The sequence below is a fragment of the Myxocyprinus asiaticus genome, chromosome 3, assembly GCF_019703515.2.
Source record: "Myxocyprinus asiaticus isolate MX2 ecotype Aquarium Trade chromosome 3, UBuf_Myxa_2, whole genome shotgun sequence".
Taxonomy (NCBI): domain Eukaryota; kingdom Metazoa; phylum Chordata; class Actinopteri; order Cypriniformes; family Catostomidae; genus Myxocyprinus; species Myxocyprinus asiaticus.
Window position 1 is genome coordinate 60308477 of NC_059346.1, and position 18868 is coordinate 60327344.

Consider the following 18868-nt stretch of genomic DNA (forward strand, 5'->3'; position numbering starts at 1 on the left):
CCATATAAACATTTATTTCAGTCTTTAACATTTGTTGGATATCAGGATTTTGCAAAAGGGATACATTAAGGCGCCAACTATATGATTTCTTTTTCTCTATGTGTGGCATCACCTCTAAACTCACCAGGGCGTGATCTGAGATTAAAATGTTTCCAATTGAGCAATCAATGACAGAAGAAATAAGGGATTTGGATATAAAAAAAAAATCTATTCTAGAATAAATCTTATGGACTGATGAAAAAAATGTATAGTCCCTACCAGATGGGTTCAAAAGTCTCCAAATATCCGAAAGACCAAGATTTTTACATATCCTGTAAAGCGTCAATGTTGCTCTAGGGGGTTTACACACTTTAGCTTCACTATGATCAAGGACTGAATCCATCAAAAGATTGAAATCTCCTCCCAATATTATATCATGAGGGGTGCCAGCGGTTTGCAACATCCCTTCAAGATCTATAAAAAAGCTCTGATCATCAGCGTTAGGTGCGTAAATATTAGCCAAAATCAGACTTTGCCCTTGAATTTCAGCTAAAACAATAATTACTCTTCCTAATTTATCTTTAATCTGTTTGAGAAATTTGAATTGTAAATGTTTATTAATCAATATAATGACTCCCTTGCTCTTACTTGAGCCAACACTAAAGAAAACATGTCCACCCCATATCTTCCCAAATTTTCCAGCTTCCTGCGGGGAGAGATGTGTTTCTTGAAGAAACACTATATCATATTTCTTACGTTTAAGAAAAGTAATAACCTTCCTTCTTTTTATGGGGTGCCCCAACCCATTCACATTCCATGTGGAGAGAGATAGTACACTCATATTAACATTTGACATTTTGATATAATAAAAATAAAAAATTGTGTGTGAAAAACAAAATTATGAAGACCACATTCCCCATTAGTGAAACAATCAACCCCCGAACATCCCCCAGAACAAAACAAATAGAAAAAAGAAAAACGAGCGCATTAACCCCACGCACGACAGCGCCAACCGGTGACAATCCCTTTAAACTCAAAAGGTCCATGAACGCACACGAGTCCCACGACAACTTTGCCATCGGATTGCTCAATTTTGCCTCACAAATTTGTGAGGCAAAATTACATAACAGAAAATACTTTGTGAAATAAACCCAGTTAATAGGAAGAATGAACACAAAAAATGTGTAGATTCATTCACAGAACTGTCTCAAAGGTGTGATCTTCCACAAAACAAATTCCAGCTGATATAAAACCGTTCATATTCCTCGGACAGACAAATGAATGTTCCGTGAGCCAGCTGTTATGGGTTCAGCGAATGACGTAATCATTCCAATCTCCCATAAAAAAATAAAAAAAAACTCAACAAAACAAACTCCAGCCAGCAGGAGGAATAAGCACGGAGAACGAACAGATTAATCCACAGCTGTTCCAAAGGAGTGTTATTCAACAGAACAAGCTCCAGCCGCTAGGCGGAGCCAACACAAAAAGAAACAAAACCGGCATCCCGGTTCCCTGGATGGTCGAGTCAATTCACTCGGAGGCTGCATAAAAGTATATACCATGACTTACATAATCCGTCAGCTTTATAAAAGACATCCTTTGTGTAAGCATGTAAATATTTTGCGGTCATCCGTAGTGTCCACTCTCAAACTGGCCGGGAACTTCAATGCAAATGTAATCTTCCATCAATGCAAAAGTTTCTTTAAGGAAAAGTGTTATTCACAAAACAAGCTCCAGCCGCACGGTGGAGCCAATGCAAAAAAAAAAAAATTTCACCCAGCTTCCTCAAGAGTTAGGTACAGCGAGTCAGGCCCACTCACATGAGAAACATCCAATGGTTTACTCAGTCATTGATTCTATAAAAGACATAGCCAGTTTTGGACATGTGAATACTTTGCGACCGTTTTTCGTTTCTATTCTCAGTTTGGCAGGAAACATCAGAGCAAACGAGATGTTTTTCTGATGTAAGCGTTTCTTACATTCCTTGAACCGATCGCGTTTCTCTCTTGTCGAACTCGCAAAGTCCGGGAACAAGAAAATATCATGGTTCTTCCAAGAAAGCTTCCCTTTGCTCCTCGCCTGGCGCAACACAAGATCTTTATCGGATGATCTCAGAAATCTGGCCAGAATCGATCTGGGTCTATCTCCCTCAGCAGATCTGTGAGCTCGCTCGATTTCCAGCTTGTGGCCTGTTATGTCGAGCAGACTCGGGAAGAGCTCGTCCAGGAATTTCACCATATTTCACCATATCTCTGCCCTCCTCATGCTCAGGAATTCCAACAATTCGAACATTATTCTTGCGGTTTCTATTTTCAAGATCTTCAAGCTTTTCAAGGAGATGTTCCAAATCAACTTTGGTCGTGGGCGGATTAGCGGATAATTCACTCTCCGAAGATTCCAGAAAATCGATTCGTTTTTCAACATCAGACACTCTTGCACCTAACTCAGAGAATTTTATTTCCATCACCGTGATCGATCGACGTATTACAGCGAGATCCTCCAAGTCAGCAAGAATCTTCGTCAACATCACCGACATGTTGGACAACTGACGCTGGATCTCCTCTCTCGCCGCGCCATCCAAATCGAGTCCCCGGTCTGTAGGCCTGTCGGGTAAGTGTCTTTTAATATCTCCAGAGCCCGAGGATTTTGACTTCTTTGCCATGTTTTGCAACAAAGGACAAATGTGTAACTGGGTGTAACAAATTTCACCAGATTATAACATGAGAATAATCGAAAATTCAGCAAAGTGCGTAGAGCTCGTCACTCACAGGTCTGCTCCTTGCATGGCATCCATTTTTCTCCCTCTATGTCCATTCTTGAGGCTGCTTGTGATGTTTGGTGCTACTGAGTTTGCAGGTAAATCTTCTCAGTGATGAAATTAAATATAAAAGTAGATCTCGGCATCATTGACACACAAGCAAAAGCAAGCGAGAGACGAAAATGTATATGTATGTTTTATTTGTGCAATTTAGAAATGTTGAAGTCCCCTCGTGCCTGTATGTGAATCTAACTCTTGCAGTAATTATTTATCATAGTCATGCAGCCTGTTTTATTCAGTTGTGTGCTGAATGGAAAGTCAGACCATTGACGAGACCTGCATCAGAATCAGCTTTATTGCCAAGTATGTTTACACATACAAGGAATTTGTCTTGGTGACAGGAGCTTCCAGTGTACAACAATACAAAAACAGCAGCAAGACATAGATAAAAATAAAAAATAATTATACACATACGTACGTACATACACACACAGACACATACATACATACATACACACATACACATACGTGGTGCAAATCTAATACAAATCAGTTATCTGTTATGTACAGTGTAAATACAATCTGTTATGTACATTGCAAAAGTTTTTTTTTTTTTCTTCAGAGGAATGAAATGGCAGAAGAGGTTGGATGTGTTGGGTAAATATAAAAAAGACGAAACTGTGTATTGCACATAGTTATTGCTCAATGGGGCAATTTAACTGTTCATGAGATGGATAGCCTGAGGAAAAAAACTGTTCCTGTGCCTGATGGTTCTGGTGCTCAGAGCTCTGAAGCATCGGCCAGAAGGCAACAGTTCAAAAAGGTAATGGGCAGGGTGAGTGGGGTCCAGAGTGATTTTTCCAGCCTTTTTCCTCACTCTGGAAGTGTATAGTTCTTGAAGGGGGGGGGGGGGGCAACCAATAATCCTCTCAGCAGTCCGAACTGTCCTTTGTAGTCTTCTGATGTCTGATTTCGTAGCTGAACCAAACCAGACAGTTATTGAAGTGCAGAGGACAGACTCAATGACTGCTGAGTAGAACTGTATCAGCAGCACCTGTGGCAGGTTGAACTTCCTCAGCTGGCGAAGGAAGTACAACCTCTGCTGGGCCTTTTTCGCAATGGAGTCAGTGTGTGTCTCCCACTACAGGTCCTGTGAGATGGTAGTGCCCAGGAACCTGAATGACTCCACAGCTGCCACAGTGGTGTTTAGAATGGTGAGGGGGGTCAGTGTTGGGGTGTTCCTCTTAAAGTCCACAATCATCTCCACTGTTTTGAGCATGTTCAGCTCAAGGTTGTTTTGACTGCACCAGACAGCCAGCTGTTCAACCTCCCTTCTGTATGCAGACTCATCGTCATTTTGGATGAGGCCGATGACAGTGGTGTCATCTGCAAACTTCAGGAGCTTGACAGAGGGGTCCTTGGCGATGCAGTCATTGGTGTAGAGGGAGAAGTGTAGTGGGGAGAGCACACATCCCTGGGGGGCACCAGTGCTGATTGTACAGGTGCTGTAAGTGAGTTTCCCCTGTCTCACAAGCTGTTGCCTGTCTGTCAGAAAGCTGGTAATCCACTGACAGATAGACATGGGAACAGAGAGTTGGTGTAATTTATTCTGGAGTATAGCTGGGATGATGGTTTTGAAAGCCGAACTGAAGTCCACAAAAAGGATCCTTGCATATGTCCCTGGTTGTCCAGATGTTGCAGGATATGATGCAATCCCATGTTGACTGCATCATCCACAGACCTGTTTGCTCGATAAGCAAATTGAAGGGGATCTAGAAAGGGTCCAGTGATGTTCTTCAGGTGGGCCAACACCAGTCTCTCAAATGATTTCATGCCCACAGACATCAGGGTGACAGGTCTGTAGTCATTAAGTCCTGTGATTTTTAGTTTCTTTGGGACAGGAATAATGATTGAGCATTTGAAGCAGCATGGGACTTCACACTGCTCCAGTGATCTACTGAAGATCTGTGTGAAGATGGGGGCCAGCTGGTTAGCACAGGATCGAAGACATGCTGGTGAGACGCCATCTGGGCCTGAAGCTTTCCTCGTCTTTTGTTTCCGAAAGACCCGGCTCACATAATTTTCACAGATCTTAAGTGCAGGTTGAGTAGCAGGAGGGGGGAGGAGGGGGGTTGCAGGAGATGTTGGTGTTTGTGTGAAGTGAAGGTCAGAGTGGGTGTGGGGTGTGAGATTGGGCCTTTCAAATCTGCAGTAGAACACATTCAGGTCATCAGCCAGTTGTTGGTCCACCACAGGGTTGGGGTAGGAGTCCTGTAATTTGTGAGTTGTTTCATGGCACTCCACACTGATGCAGGGTCATTAGTTGAAAACTTGTTTTTCAGCTTCTCAGAGAATTTTCTTTTAGCCACTCTGATTTTTTGTTCAGTGTGTTCCTGGCCTGATTGTACAAGACTTTATCCCCACCCCTGTAAGTATCCTCTTTGGCCTGACAAAGCTGCCTGAGCTCTGCTGTAAACCACGGTTTGTAGTTGTTGAACTTTAAATAAGTCCTAGTAGGAATGCACATATCCTCACAGAAACTGATATATGATGTAACAGTATCTGTGAGCTCATCCAGATTGGTGTCTGCAGCCTCAAAAACACTCCAATCCATTCAATCGAAGCAGGCTTGTAGTTCCCGCTCTGCTTCATTGGTCCATTTCTTTACAGTCCTTACTACTGGCTTGGTTGATTTTATTTTCTGCCTGTAGGTTGGAAGAAGATGAACCAGACAATGATTAGAGAGTCCCAAAGCTGCTGTAGGGACAGAGCGATATGCATCCTTTATTGTTGTGTAGCAATGATCCAGTATGTTCCTGTCTCTGGTGGGGCATGTAATGTGCTGTTTGTATTTGGGCAGTTCACATGTGAGATTTGCTTTGTTAAAATCCCCAAGAATAATAATAACTGAGTCCGGGTATTGTTGTTCTGTGTCTGTGATTTGATCAGTCAGCTGTTGCAGCGCTGTGTTCACACACGCGTTTGCCGCGATATACACAGTCACCAGAATCAACGAGGAAAACTCCCGTGGTGAGTAGAACGGCTTACAGCACATCCTCTTTAACGTTGTTACATCTGTACAGCAACTCTCATTGCTTGTTCCACCGCCTCTCGTTTTCCCCGTTAACTCAGCGATGCGATCCACTCTGAACAGCTGAAAGCCTGGCAGATGTAACGCGCTGAACTGGAATGGCTTCACTCAACCAGGTTTCTGTGAAGCACAAGGCAGCAGAGTTTGAAAAGTCCTTGTTTGTGCAGGTGAGGAGATGTAGTTCGTACGTGTTGTTAGGAAGAGAGCAGAGATTTGCTAGACGAATACTCGGCAGTGCTGTTCGAAAGCCACGCCGACAGAGCCTGACCAGCGTGCCTGCTCGTCTCCCTCGCCTGCGATCATGACCCTTTTAGCATGTAAACGAGTAATGTTTTGAGAATAAAATAAGCAAACTCGCCTGCTTTGCGACAAACATTAAAAGTTCTATAATGTTTTTATTATTATTATTAAAACAGACCCCTGATAGAGAGTGTTAAATTGAATAATAAATGAACAGGGAAGTAGAGATGGTAAAATAAATAATTTATAATAAGCTCAGCCTTTATTCAGTTTTTTAATGCCTAATAGAAAAGTATCTAACTTTGCAGAGCAATACAGTACTTTAGGCAATTGCAGAATAGTCCCATTATTCACATATACACTTTAGAAAATAGAGTACACATCTATTTCTGGGCCCCCTATGCACTACTTAAGGCCCGATGTGGCCCCTTTACCAATATAGTTGCCAACCCCGTCTATAGACTATTTCAAGATGGTTTAAGGAAGTGATGTCTTTTTGTTCGTTGAACATTTGACGTGAGACGTGAACTCAGACTGCATTCCAAATGATAAATCACCCTCCAAAGGGCACTTTGAATTGAGAACAATCATGATAGTCATGCTGTAAGATCGCTTCAAACTGAATTTCCAATAAAAATGACTTAAAAAGTGAGTTCTGAATGACCCTTATTTTTGAGCCCCACACCTTTTAGCCTTTCAAAGCTCTCGTAGTGGAGGGTAAAGTCTTCGAAGGGAATAGGGCATAGGGATCATCACATCTAAATGGAAAGCACCCTCATTCAAAATAACAGCGGGAGGCGCTTCATTCATAGTGACTTTAACACAATTAACGTTACTAACGTTAACATGATTGTCATAAAATGCCATTTATTAAAATGTGGACCATGTTGTGCAGTGGCTGGATGACTGGAAATAAAGGAAATGAAAGTGTTTAGAACTCTGAAAAAGCAAAGCAAAGTAAGTGAAGCGAGACAGCTGGATGGATATGTGCAGTACTATCAACTGTTGTGCACATCTCTGGTAGGTGAATGACATTTATGCCAACTAAATTTACATTTGAGAGGTAGAGCTCTAAAAGTGACTATCGCTCCCATTATAATGAATGAAGATGCGCAAGTCATTTACTTACCCATAGTCATTTAGCAGACACTTTTATCCAGAATAAAGAGACAAGAAAAGTATTTTTATCATTAAAAAAATAAATCTTTACCTTGTCAAGAGGTCATGTAGATAGCTTTATTGAATTACTTTATTGATTATAACAGAAGCAATACAATATTCCCGATCCCCACTAAGGAAATAATTGTGAGCATCTAAACTACGAAACAATTTCATTGCCTCTCTCCCATAGACATACTCAGTATCAACAACACGTCTGGATAAGTCACTTCAAGGTAAATGTTTGATGTTTTTTTTTTTATTTTGTTGACTCGAGTCTTATCTAAAGGATACGGTAATGACACCTCATTGTTTATTTTCAATTTTTGCAAATATATAGTTTGTTCTGTTTTAGCTAGACTCTAAAAGGACATGCTAGTCATTTTATTTTGACAGTTGTGGGTTGCCGCTACCGGAAATGCTTCTGGACCAGACATGCGCAGTAGTGTTCTAATTCCTTTGTTATTGTTTACATTCTTGAAATGATCTATACCTAACCACTAATATAAAAAGAATATCACCAACCAAAACTATGAAAGACATAAAAAGCAGATACAAGTACAGTCACAACTTACCAAACGACTCAGATTGCATTTAAAGTCTTCTGAAACCATATGATAGCTCCGTGTGAGGAACAAAGAGAAACTGAAGGTTTTAATAGCTGAAAATGTTCCTCTTCTTCGTGAAAATGCATCCAAACATTAGATTGTCCCAAATCATCACATGACAAGATCAGTCACATGACACACAAGAGCCAATGGCATTTGAGTGATAAACTGAATATACTGTACATTAGAGTGACATTTCAGTAGTGCAGGAAAAAGTACCCCCAGTGACATTTGGTCATGAGAGTGTGTAGCTTGAAAACCATGAACAATACTATACAATGTAAAGTAAAACATGACAAAGATTACATTGGAAAACATTTATAATTGAAAGGTTTAGGGTTTGGTAATATGTTGGGTTGTCAAATGTAAAAGCTGGGTTTTGAAGCACAACGAGTTGAGAATTATTTATATAACTGACATACAGTAGTGCACTAAATGCTTTTTAATAAAAAAAAAAAGTGCTTGAAGATTGTATTTTCATTTACAAACACATTCTGAAGATATTGTAGGTGTCCTGTTGCAATAGAATCTCAAGCATTTAGTCAACATTAGTCAATATTCCTCAGTACCTAAACTGGAATTTGTACCAGAAACTATACGGTGAGAGGAGTTTGTATTTTAAATGTACACAATCTGGGTATACTCTGCAACCACACCAGACAATTCTAAACAGGATATTGATATTAGAGCTCATAAATGGCAATTAGTTTACAAAATGGCAGTTTGTAGCCTGTGTTTAATTGGAAGTCATCTAGCCTTCTTTTAAGTCTTACACAGTAGCATGTGATGATTCAATCAAGTTTGCTGTTTTGCCCAGCTTCCTAAAGCCCCTGCATTAGGTCATATGGACTGATTGTGAATTTAGATTTTTAAGAGTCTCACACCTGCTTTTACACTCACATATCTATCTGCCCACGCTTAGTGTAAGGTGACCAGATGGGGAAAAAATTTGGACATTTAGACCAACACACCAATAAGAGCTTGTTAATATTTCCTAGACAGCAATGAGGAGAGCTTTTTTGTAAGTTGCTTAAGCTTTTAAGATGCTTCTTCTCAAAATTACATTAGTTATCTAACTCCTCTAGAGTTTAAGAAGAGATCTCAACAATTTCACTTATTATGCTCAGATTTGCCAAGATACCAAAGTCTGCAATCAAAAATCAGACATTTTAATACGAACTAATTTCTCATCAAATTTTACCCAGACAGAATGATCTAATCTATGCTATCCACATACTTTCGCTGTATATATAGAATATACCTCTATACTCTGTCAACAATTTTCAAATTTTCTTCTATGTATATTTTTCCTAAAGAATCGTAGGAAAAACATTGGAGACAAAGTTAATACTACATGAAACATAACTGAGAACTCCAATAAGATTTTCTAACAATGAAAAATCAAACATCTAAGCAAGTGTAAACAATATTGGTAAAAAAACAAAAAAAAAAAAAAAAAAAAAATATATTTTATATTGTCTTCTCGTGACAACTGTGATGATAAAATCAGGAAATGAGTTTCTGGTTTGGGGGGTGGGGGGAGTGGTCTGTTCAGAATACAATGACATGAGATCTGAAGCCAAAAATGTAACAACAAAACAATAGGCAACAGTTAGTTATAAAAAGCAAACAGGTAATTGTTGCACACATGCAACTGTGTGTGTGAACTTTAAGTATGAAGGTATTTACTTCATATTTACCCAATTTGTATTATAACTTTTTGTAAGTTTTAGGTACATATGAAGCAAGTACCATAAAGTTCACACACAGTTGCACATGTGCGGTAGTTACTTGTTTGCTCATTTAGATACAAGTACTGATAAAATAAGCATTGAATGCATAGGTATATTATTAATTATAATTATATAAACTGTGAATATATAGTTAAAAATCATGGATATACTGTAGTTATAAATCCGAAAATATAGTTATACATTTACATTTAAGTTGTAACTATATATACATATTTACAATTACGTATTCAGATTAACAACTATATATTGAGATTTACAATTATATTTTTGGATTTACAACTATGTATTTAAATTTACAACTATATATTCAGATTTACAAATATATATTCAGGATTTTTAACTACAGTATATATACAGATTTGCAACAGTAGTATTCACAACTATATATTCAGATTTATGTAGGTTTGCATGCATGTATGAATGTATTCATTTGAAGAAGAAATGAGAAGTCATGTGAATTGTTTACTTGCTTTTATTTCTGCTACACCAAACTGTTTTTATGGTTTTGCAGGCCCTAGTGTGGCCTGTGGGGAGAAGTATGCCACCTTGCCTGCCACCATGCAGTGCGGCCCCATGAAGCTTATGAGTCTGGAGGAAGCACAAGCGCGCTCGCTCAGTCCCAACCATCCAGTGATGAGAGAGAGGCAGAGAGAGAACAGCCTACCAGACACCAGCACTGCAGCAATGTACCATACAGTCATAGATCTGTCTGACAGCAGGTATGACAGACAGAAACGAACACACACTGCCTTGCACTGGATATTTAAATACTAATGAACTCAAAGGCTCAGTTCACTAAACAGTTGTGCCTCTTTTTTGTGTCATATTTCAGCGCAAAAAGTTGCGTCTTATTCACCAACCACCATCAATCTAGTTTAAGCTGCTGCAATCAGCGCTGAAATTGTGCTGCGTCTTGAATATTTAAATTCGTTGTCATTCCTTTCCGCACAAACATGCCTCGTTTCTATGTAAACTAGGCTCATTATAGATTGCGCTTCATTCACAAAAATGTACATTGAGCTATTACTGCCAGATGGTGGTAAAGTGAAATGATATGATGGAAAAGAGCATTATAACGTGGCATATATCCAGATATGTGATGTAGTCAAGTGCAGTTTCGGCATGTAAGTGAGATGTTGTCTGGATCACAATAGTGAAGTGATGCTGTACAGTCCTGGGCAGAGTGCATTCTCTGCTCTATAGCACTCAAATCAGAACTGCACATCCAAATTACATTAGCACAGGTTTTGTGGGTGTGTTTGCACCATTACCTGATCTGGATCATTCAAAATAATCAGTGCTTTTACTGTGCAATTCCTTCTTAGTAAATTCCACCCTATGTTCAAAGTCAGAATTTTATATATATATATATATATATAAACAGTTGTGCTCAATAGTTTGCATACCCTTGGAGAATTGGTAATATATGTACCATTTATAAAGAAAACATGAGTGAGCAGGCAAAACACATTTCTTTTATTTCTTATGGGATTCATATTCAACTGTAGGTTATAACAGAATGGCACAATCATAAAACAAAACATGGCAACAAAGACATTGTATTGCCCCTTTAGCATCAATGACAGCGTGCAGTTTTTTGTAATAGTTGACTATGAGGCCCCAAATTCTTGGAGGTGGTATAGCTGCCCATTCGTCTTCGCAAAATGCATCCAGGTCATGCAAAGTCTTTGGTCGTCTTGCATGAGCCGCACGTTTGAGATCTCCCCAGAGTGGCTCGATGATATTAAGGTCAGGAGACTGTGATGGCCACTCCAGAACCTTCACCTTTTTCTGCTGTAAGCACTGGAGGGTCAACTTGGCCTTGTGCTTAGGGTCATTGTCGTGCTGGAAAGTCCAAGAGCGTCCCATGCGCAGCTTTCGTGCAGAAGAATGCAAATTGTCTGCCAGTATTTTCTGACAACATGCTGCATTCATCTTGCCATCAATTTTCACAAGATTCCCCATGCTTTTAGAGCTCACACACCCCAAAACATCAGTGAGCCACCAACATGCTTCACAGTGGGGATGGTATTCGTTTCACTATAGACCTTGTTGACCCCTCTCCAAATATAGCGCTTATGGTTGTGACCATAAAACTCTATTTTGGTCTCGTCACTCCAAATTACAATGTGCCAGAAGCTGTGAGGCGTGTCAAGGTGTTGTCGGGCATATTGTAACCAGGCTTTTTTGTGGCATTGGTGCAGTAAAGGCTTCTTTCTGGCAACTCGACCATGCAGCTCATTTTTGTTCAAGTATCGTCGTATTGTGCTCCTTGAAACAACCACACCGTCTTTTTCCAGAGCAGTCTGTATTTCTCCTGAGGTTACCTGTGGGTTTTTCTTTGTATCCTGAACAATTCTTCTGGCAGTTTTGTTTTTTTGCATGACCAGTCATATTTTCAAAATCAATGCCAAAATTTCACAATTTCTGCCAGGGTATGCAAACTTTTGAGCACAACTGTATATATATATATATATATATATATATATATATATATATATATATATATATATATATATATATATATATATATATATTGTATTATTATTCTTCTTATTATTATTATTTGCAATATTTACTGATTGTACATTCCTATAGTTTTATTTTGGCACGATTCAATAGTGCAAACAACTTATGTACTGTCCTATCTGTAACTTATGTACTGTCCTTCACTCTGAAATATGTCCAATTTCAAAAGTAAAATGGGTTACGAGCACAGTAGTCAGTCACTTGGTTAACCATCTGGTGCACCTTTATTCGAAAACCAAAATCACTATTCGGTTATTCTATACATGTAATAAAGGTCTGCAAACCGACCTGAGCCTGACAGGACCGTCAGGTTTCAGGCCAGGTTTAGGTCAAGTATAGGGCGAGTTAGGGGCTGTTCAGATGTTTTTTTTGCATGTGTCCTCACTGTTTTTTAGTTGTTTTTCTATGTAAACATGCGCTTGACAGACCTCTTTGTTGCGGCATGCCTTATTGTTTTTTTTCCTCCCCTTTTCTCCCCAATTTGGAATGCCCAATTCCCAATGCCCTCTAGGTCCTCGTGGTGGCATAGTGACTTGCCTCAATCCGGGTGGTGGAGGACAAATCTCAGTTGCCTCTGCATCTGAGACAATCAATCCACGCATCTTATCACGTGGCTTGTTGTGCGTGTTACCGCAGAGACCTAGTACGTATGGAGGCTTCACGCTATTCTCCGCGGCATCCACACACTACTCACCACGCGCCCCACCGAGAGCGAGAACCACATTATGGCGACCACGAGGAGGTTAACCCAACGTGACTCTACCCTCCCTAGCAATCGCACCAATTGGTTGCTTAGGAAGCCTGACTGGAGTCACTCAGCATGCCCTGGATTCGAACTTACGACTCCAGATGTGATAGTCAGAGTCTTTACTTGCTGAGCTACCCATGCCTCACCTTATTTATTTTTTTAAGCATGTCACGCAGGACCAGCACATTTTTTTAGACACTGTGTCAAAATAACTTTTTAAAAACATATCTCGAGACACTTGATTTCTGTTTCATTTGTTGCACAGCATGTAACTTTTTTAGCGCAGGCATCACAAAGATTCAACGTTCTGAAGTAGTGCAGGTTGCAGAGATGACGATACATACAGTAGGATTCCAGATTGTTTTTCGCATGATAAACGGTTAGTCAATGTTTTTTAACCATTTGTTCTGGTGTGCATACTTACCTAAAATAATTCAAAAGTTTAATGCTAAATCATTTTTAAAATCAAAGCATCCCGAAGAGGCTAATAAACCACATCAGTGATGACAATATTGCCTTCACTGCCTCATGGAAATGAGAACCTGCCCAGGCAGAGCACATATCAGGTTTAGCACGATTCCGTGTTCAATACAAGTTAAGCTCAATCGACAGCATTTGTGGCATAATGTTGATTACTACCCAATTTATTTCCACTCCGCCCTCCTTTTCTTTAACAAAAAGTTCAAATCTGGGTTAAAGTGAGGCACTTACAATGGAAGCGAATGGGGACAAACTGTAAAAGTTAAAATACTCACTGTTTCAAAAGAATAGCCACAAGACATAAACAATATGCGTGTAAACATGATTTTAGTGTGATAAATTTGCTTACTAGCCTTTTCTGTGTAAAGTTATAGCCAATTTTACAACTTCATTGCCATGATAATGCAATGTCAACAAACCTTAAAACCCCACCTAAAACAACTGTAAAATGATGATTTAAACAACTTTACAGCTCAAATAATACATGAGTTTTAACAAAAGAATTAGGCCATGTCCACACTAATACGTTTTCGTTTGAAAAAAAAAATGTCTCTACGTTTTGGCCTTCCGTCCACACTGAGACACATCCTCTATAGCATATAAAGAGCTGATCAGGCAGTCTGAACTGGCAAGTACGCTCAACATATGCATGTTGTACCCGCACAGAGCATAACAAATGCACTGATTGTTCCTCATCAGAATTAAATAAAGGAGGGAGGAAGGCCTGAAGGTGAACCACCTGCGCTTTGAAGGGCGTGGTTAGGATCTTAGGCACATAGCCTTTCCTGTGTTTGACAGTGGCTCTTGAAAGACCGGGGCCAATATTTTCCAGAAACCATGGCTGGTTGGGCCATTTCAGTGCAACTAATAGAACCGTTTCCTTGTCCACATGGACTTTGCATATGACAGAGTGAATCAGGCATACCAGGGGAAATGCATGTTTGCGTTTCACCGGCCATTTGTGTGCCATTGCATCCACTCCTAGCGAGGTTTGGGACTTCGAGTATCAGAGGAGACAGTGGGCATTTTCCACTGAGGCAAATAGATCGATTTCTGCTTTGCTGAATATTTCCCAAATCCTCAGTACAGTTTGAGGATGAAGTCTCCATTCGCCTGGTATCACCCCTTGGTGTGACAGTAGGTCCGCGCCATAATTCAGGTGGCCTGGGATATGTCACTCTCAGGGAGAGGAGATGATGCTCGCTCCAAAGGAGGCGGCGATGCATCAGTCTCAACAGTGGTGGTGAATGAATTCTGCCTTGGCGGTTTATATATGCCACAACTGTCATGTTGTCTGAGCGAACCAGGACATGACAGCTCACTATTTCTGACTGAAAAGCCTTTAAGGCTAGTTTGAACTGAGAGAGACACTGTAGAATGGCCTGAACGTGCTTGCTCGTGAGGTGCACGCTCCTGCTCGTGGAGTCATAGCGGACTCCCAAAAAGGAGATTTGTTGGCTGGGGGAGAGCATGCTCTTCGCCCAGTTCACATTGAGGCCCAAGCTGTTTAGATGCTGAAGCAGTAAGTATCTGTATTGGCACAACAAAGCCTCTGATTGTGCCAGTAACAGCCAATCATCGAGGTAGTTCAAGATGCATATGCCACTCAGTCTCAGAGGGGCGAGAGCCGCATCAATGCACTTTGTGAATGTGCGAGGAGCCAGAGACAGTCTGAAGGGCAGGACTTTGAATTGATACGCTGTTCCCTCGAACTGAATCTCAAAAACATCCTGTGATGCCGTACAATTTGGATATGAAAGTACGCATCCTTCATATCTATAGATGCAAACCAAAGATCCGTTTCTGAGTAATCATTTTGAATGGCCACTTTATGAGTGCGCGATTTAAATGTCTCAGATCCAGGATTGGCTGAAGTCCGCCATCTTTCTTTGGAACAAGAAAATAACAGCTGTAAAACCCTTTTTGTTCTTGACAGTTTGGCACAATCTCTATTATGTTTTTCACAATGAGATTGTGTATTTCGGCTCGTAACACTGGCGCGTCTTTGGGTGAAACTGTGGAAGCCATTGAAATCAGGTGGCCGGCATGCAAATTGGATCATATAACCATGTCTGATCGTTTTTTGCACCCTTTCTGAAATATCCGTTTGGGCTTGCCACGTGTCTGCGTAATGGGACAGAGGGCAATTTGGTTTTCTCACTGTATGTTATGATGCGACACTCACTATAGGGAAGTGGTTGCGCATAATGTGTGCGCTTTGAAGAGGAAAAGGGCTCTTTTTTGAAAGTGTGTGAGCATCTCGTGCATTTGCAACGAATGCTGTATTCTTTTTTGCACTCATTGCATTTTTTATTGTATTTATTTGAGTGCAAGACACAGAAACAACATTTTGAACAATATTGTGAACAACAATATTCCTTTCCTGACAACCAGTAGTGGGGAGATAGGGAACAGTGTTTTGTGCCTCCAACCTAGCCTTTTTTGGAGCAGACCCAGAGGGAACCGTGGGCTCTGCTTTCTGCTTCAAAGAGTTGTGCCCATCAGAAGCGCTTTTGCTGCACGTGCTGATACGCAGGTGTCAGTGGGGCAGCAGGTATGGGGCTTTTAGTCGGGCTCTGGCTCGAAACAGTGCAAGGGCGAACCAGCTGTGATATACTCCGTTTGGGCATAAAGTGTCTCATAGCTTGTGACTGCTGCTGAGTCGCAACCTAACATTCAGCAAACTTATTCATAGAACCACCAAATTGGCCAGCTGAAGACACTGGAGCATCCAAAAGAGTGGCTTTTTCCTTATCACTCATTTCTGTGAGGATCAGCCATACATGTCAATCCAGAACTGCCAGGTTGCCCATGGATTTACCGATGGCCTGCACAGTGACTTTCGTGGTATGCAGCGCTAAGTCTGTAGCGGTGCGGAGCTCTTTGAATGTCTCTGGATCTAAGCCGTCCTCTTCCATTTGCCTGAGGAGCTTGGTTTAAAAAACCTGGAGCACCACCATTGCGTGGAGTGCTGATCCAGCTTGTCCTGCCGGTGAGTAAACTTTTCCCACCAGTGCGGACGTTTGTCGACACGGTTTGGAAGGATGTAAGGGGTGTGATTTCCACACCCTGTTACTCGCTGGGCAGAGGTGTGCCGCTACCGCCTCCTTCACAAGGGGTAATTGGGCATAACCATTTTCTTCCCCGTGATCCACATTAAAGAGAATGGCAACACTGCGCAAGCACGCCGAGAAGGGGGAGACCACTCAAGGTGAAGCTCTTCAACCGCCCTTGTTAGGACGTGGAGCATCTCCCTGTCAGTGGTGCGTCCACTGACCACCTGCCTGATACAGCGAGAGACATGACTTCGTCATTATCATTCCCAGCGTCAGAACCACTGCACGAGATGAGGCCACCTACTTTTTCAGAAGGTCGGAGCTAGTCTCGCACACAGCGTATCGGAAAACATGCACTTTGGAGAGATTGAGGGGCTCGCGGGGTGTGTGCCACCACGAGAACTACCTCAAAGTCATCCTGCTCAACCTCGCAGCCCCGCCATGCCTCCTCGTGGGAATCCTCGGGTATCACAGAAGAGGCAGGTGGGAGGGCGCGTGAGGCTGAATCGTCCCTCAGAACGAGGGCGATTCGCAAGCGAAGCGTCTTGAGACTCATGCCCTCACAGTGAGGGCAGTCTGTCTCCATGAGAGCTGACGCTGCGTGGGTGCGGCCCAGACAGTAAACGCAGCTCTCAAGCTGATCTGTTCGCGGGATGTGTTTCTTGCACAAGGAACACTTACGGAATGACATCTTTAAAAAGACGCAAACACGTAAGTGACTCTTTTAGATATATAAATATATAAATGAATATATATATTTATATCACACAATATACAATACACAATGCACAATTGCTTTGTAAGGATACACAAACCCCGCCGAAGCTCTGAGGGGAATCAGGATGCTGAGGCCCATTCACCAGCGAAGCATCGAGGTGGTGTGATGTTCACCGGAGCACTGTAGGGGAGCGGAAAGTCTTCCCGCAAATATTCCACCCGCTGACTCGTGTTTATCGACGGCGAAGGTAGAGGGCAGGGATGATCGCTGTCTTGAAGGAAGAAATTCTGAGGAAATGGTGTTTGTGCACCTGTTTTTATAGCGGACAGTTTCACGTCAAAACAGGCGGGGCTCAAACACCATATCCAATATTAGAATAATGACATTATTGTAGAGAGGTTTCAACTAGGTTGTATAAGAAGGTATTCCTCATATGAGTTGCTATGCAATGTCGAGTGTACTAAGTCGTAAGGGAACGATGAAGTATTTGTTGTCATGTAATGCAGTCATGTGATTCATTCAACCCAAAACGATCAAGATGGCGGCCCACATTTTAGCTGCGTTATTGTGCCTGTTATTCACTTTGAGAGCATTGTTAAAGATAAATGTTACTTTGTACAAACTTCACAATGCATTCCTTTAAAGGTGACGTGATGTTTACTAGGAATTGCTGTCTGGCGACATACATGGAACGTTTTCATACGTTTTAGTGTGGACGAGCAACTTTTGGAAAACTTTTGAAAACGGCAGAGTGGATGGAGAGCGTTTCGAAAATGAAAATGCCATGTTAAATGTATCTGGATTAATGTGGACATAGCCTTAGTGTAAAGTGCTTTTATAAAATTATAAGCTTAAAAAAACTGGCTCACTATGTCTCACTGTAACCTTGATTTTTATTTATATTTTTAAATAAAAGGAAGGACGAGTCTAAATTATTTTTTGTTGTAATCAATTTTATGCCACAAATGCTGTCAATTGAGCTTAACTTGTATTGAACCCAGAATATTCCTTTAAATTACATATATTCTGTTGGTTAAGAATACTAAGTTACAGACGCTGACAGTTTGATTATTTTTGTTTGTCTTAAATGTGAGTGATATTTATCATTTGAAGATTTATGTATTGTAATATTTAGGCTCATGGCTCACTGTGCACTTTATTTCCTGCTATTTTGAGTATTGTTTGACTCGTATCCATTGCAATAAATCTTTAATTCTCGAGTCCCGACTCCTTAAGAATAACCATTCATCAACCGTCGTGGTTATCCGAATATTACAAATGGTTACCGAGTACATCCGTTTCATGTTGACTTTAAATTGTACAAAGTACACACGTACATACGCAAATGTAACATACAGTAACCCAGTAATAATTAAAAGAAATACAAATAAAACAAGACTTCTACTAAAGTAAATATGTGAGAGTAAACATTGATTTTCTGAAAATAAAATATTTGTTTAATATTTCAAAAAATTTCATTTCCCCTTCTCACTACACATTAGAAGAAAATTCTCAGGAAAATCGAAGAAGTGGAAGTCAATCTTCAGTCTCGGACGATCTGTCATTGACTCCAAAGGGAAACTGAGCCGCAATGGGAGTGTGTTTATGAGAGGCCAAAATATCACAGGTAAGATAAGGAACTTCTGAGGTAAGATGTCAAGTAGTGCACATTGCATTGTGGAGATACATTGTGGCAAATACTGTAGGCAAGGGCATAGATTTGGCTTGAACTTTGAGGGGGTTACAAAA

The 18868-nt window shown here is 40.8% G+C and overlaps 1 protein-coding gene across 1 annotated transcript in view; it reads left to right on the forward strand.

Annotated features, from left to right (window-relative positions):
* Positions 1-18868, forward strand: part of LOC127425936 (rho GTPase-activating protein 31-like) — a 66191-nt gene that overhangs the window by 36853 nt on the left and 10470 nt on the right. The window contains exons 7-8 of the mRNA XM_051672285.1: positions 10100-10307; positions 18622-18746. Of these exons, the coding sequence (XP_051528245.1) occupies positions 10100-10307; positions 18622-18746 (333 nt within the window). The remainder of the gene's footprint in view (positions 1-10099; positions 10308-18621; positions 18747-18868) is intronic.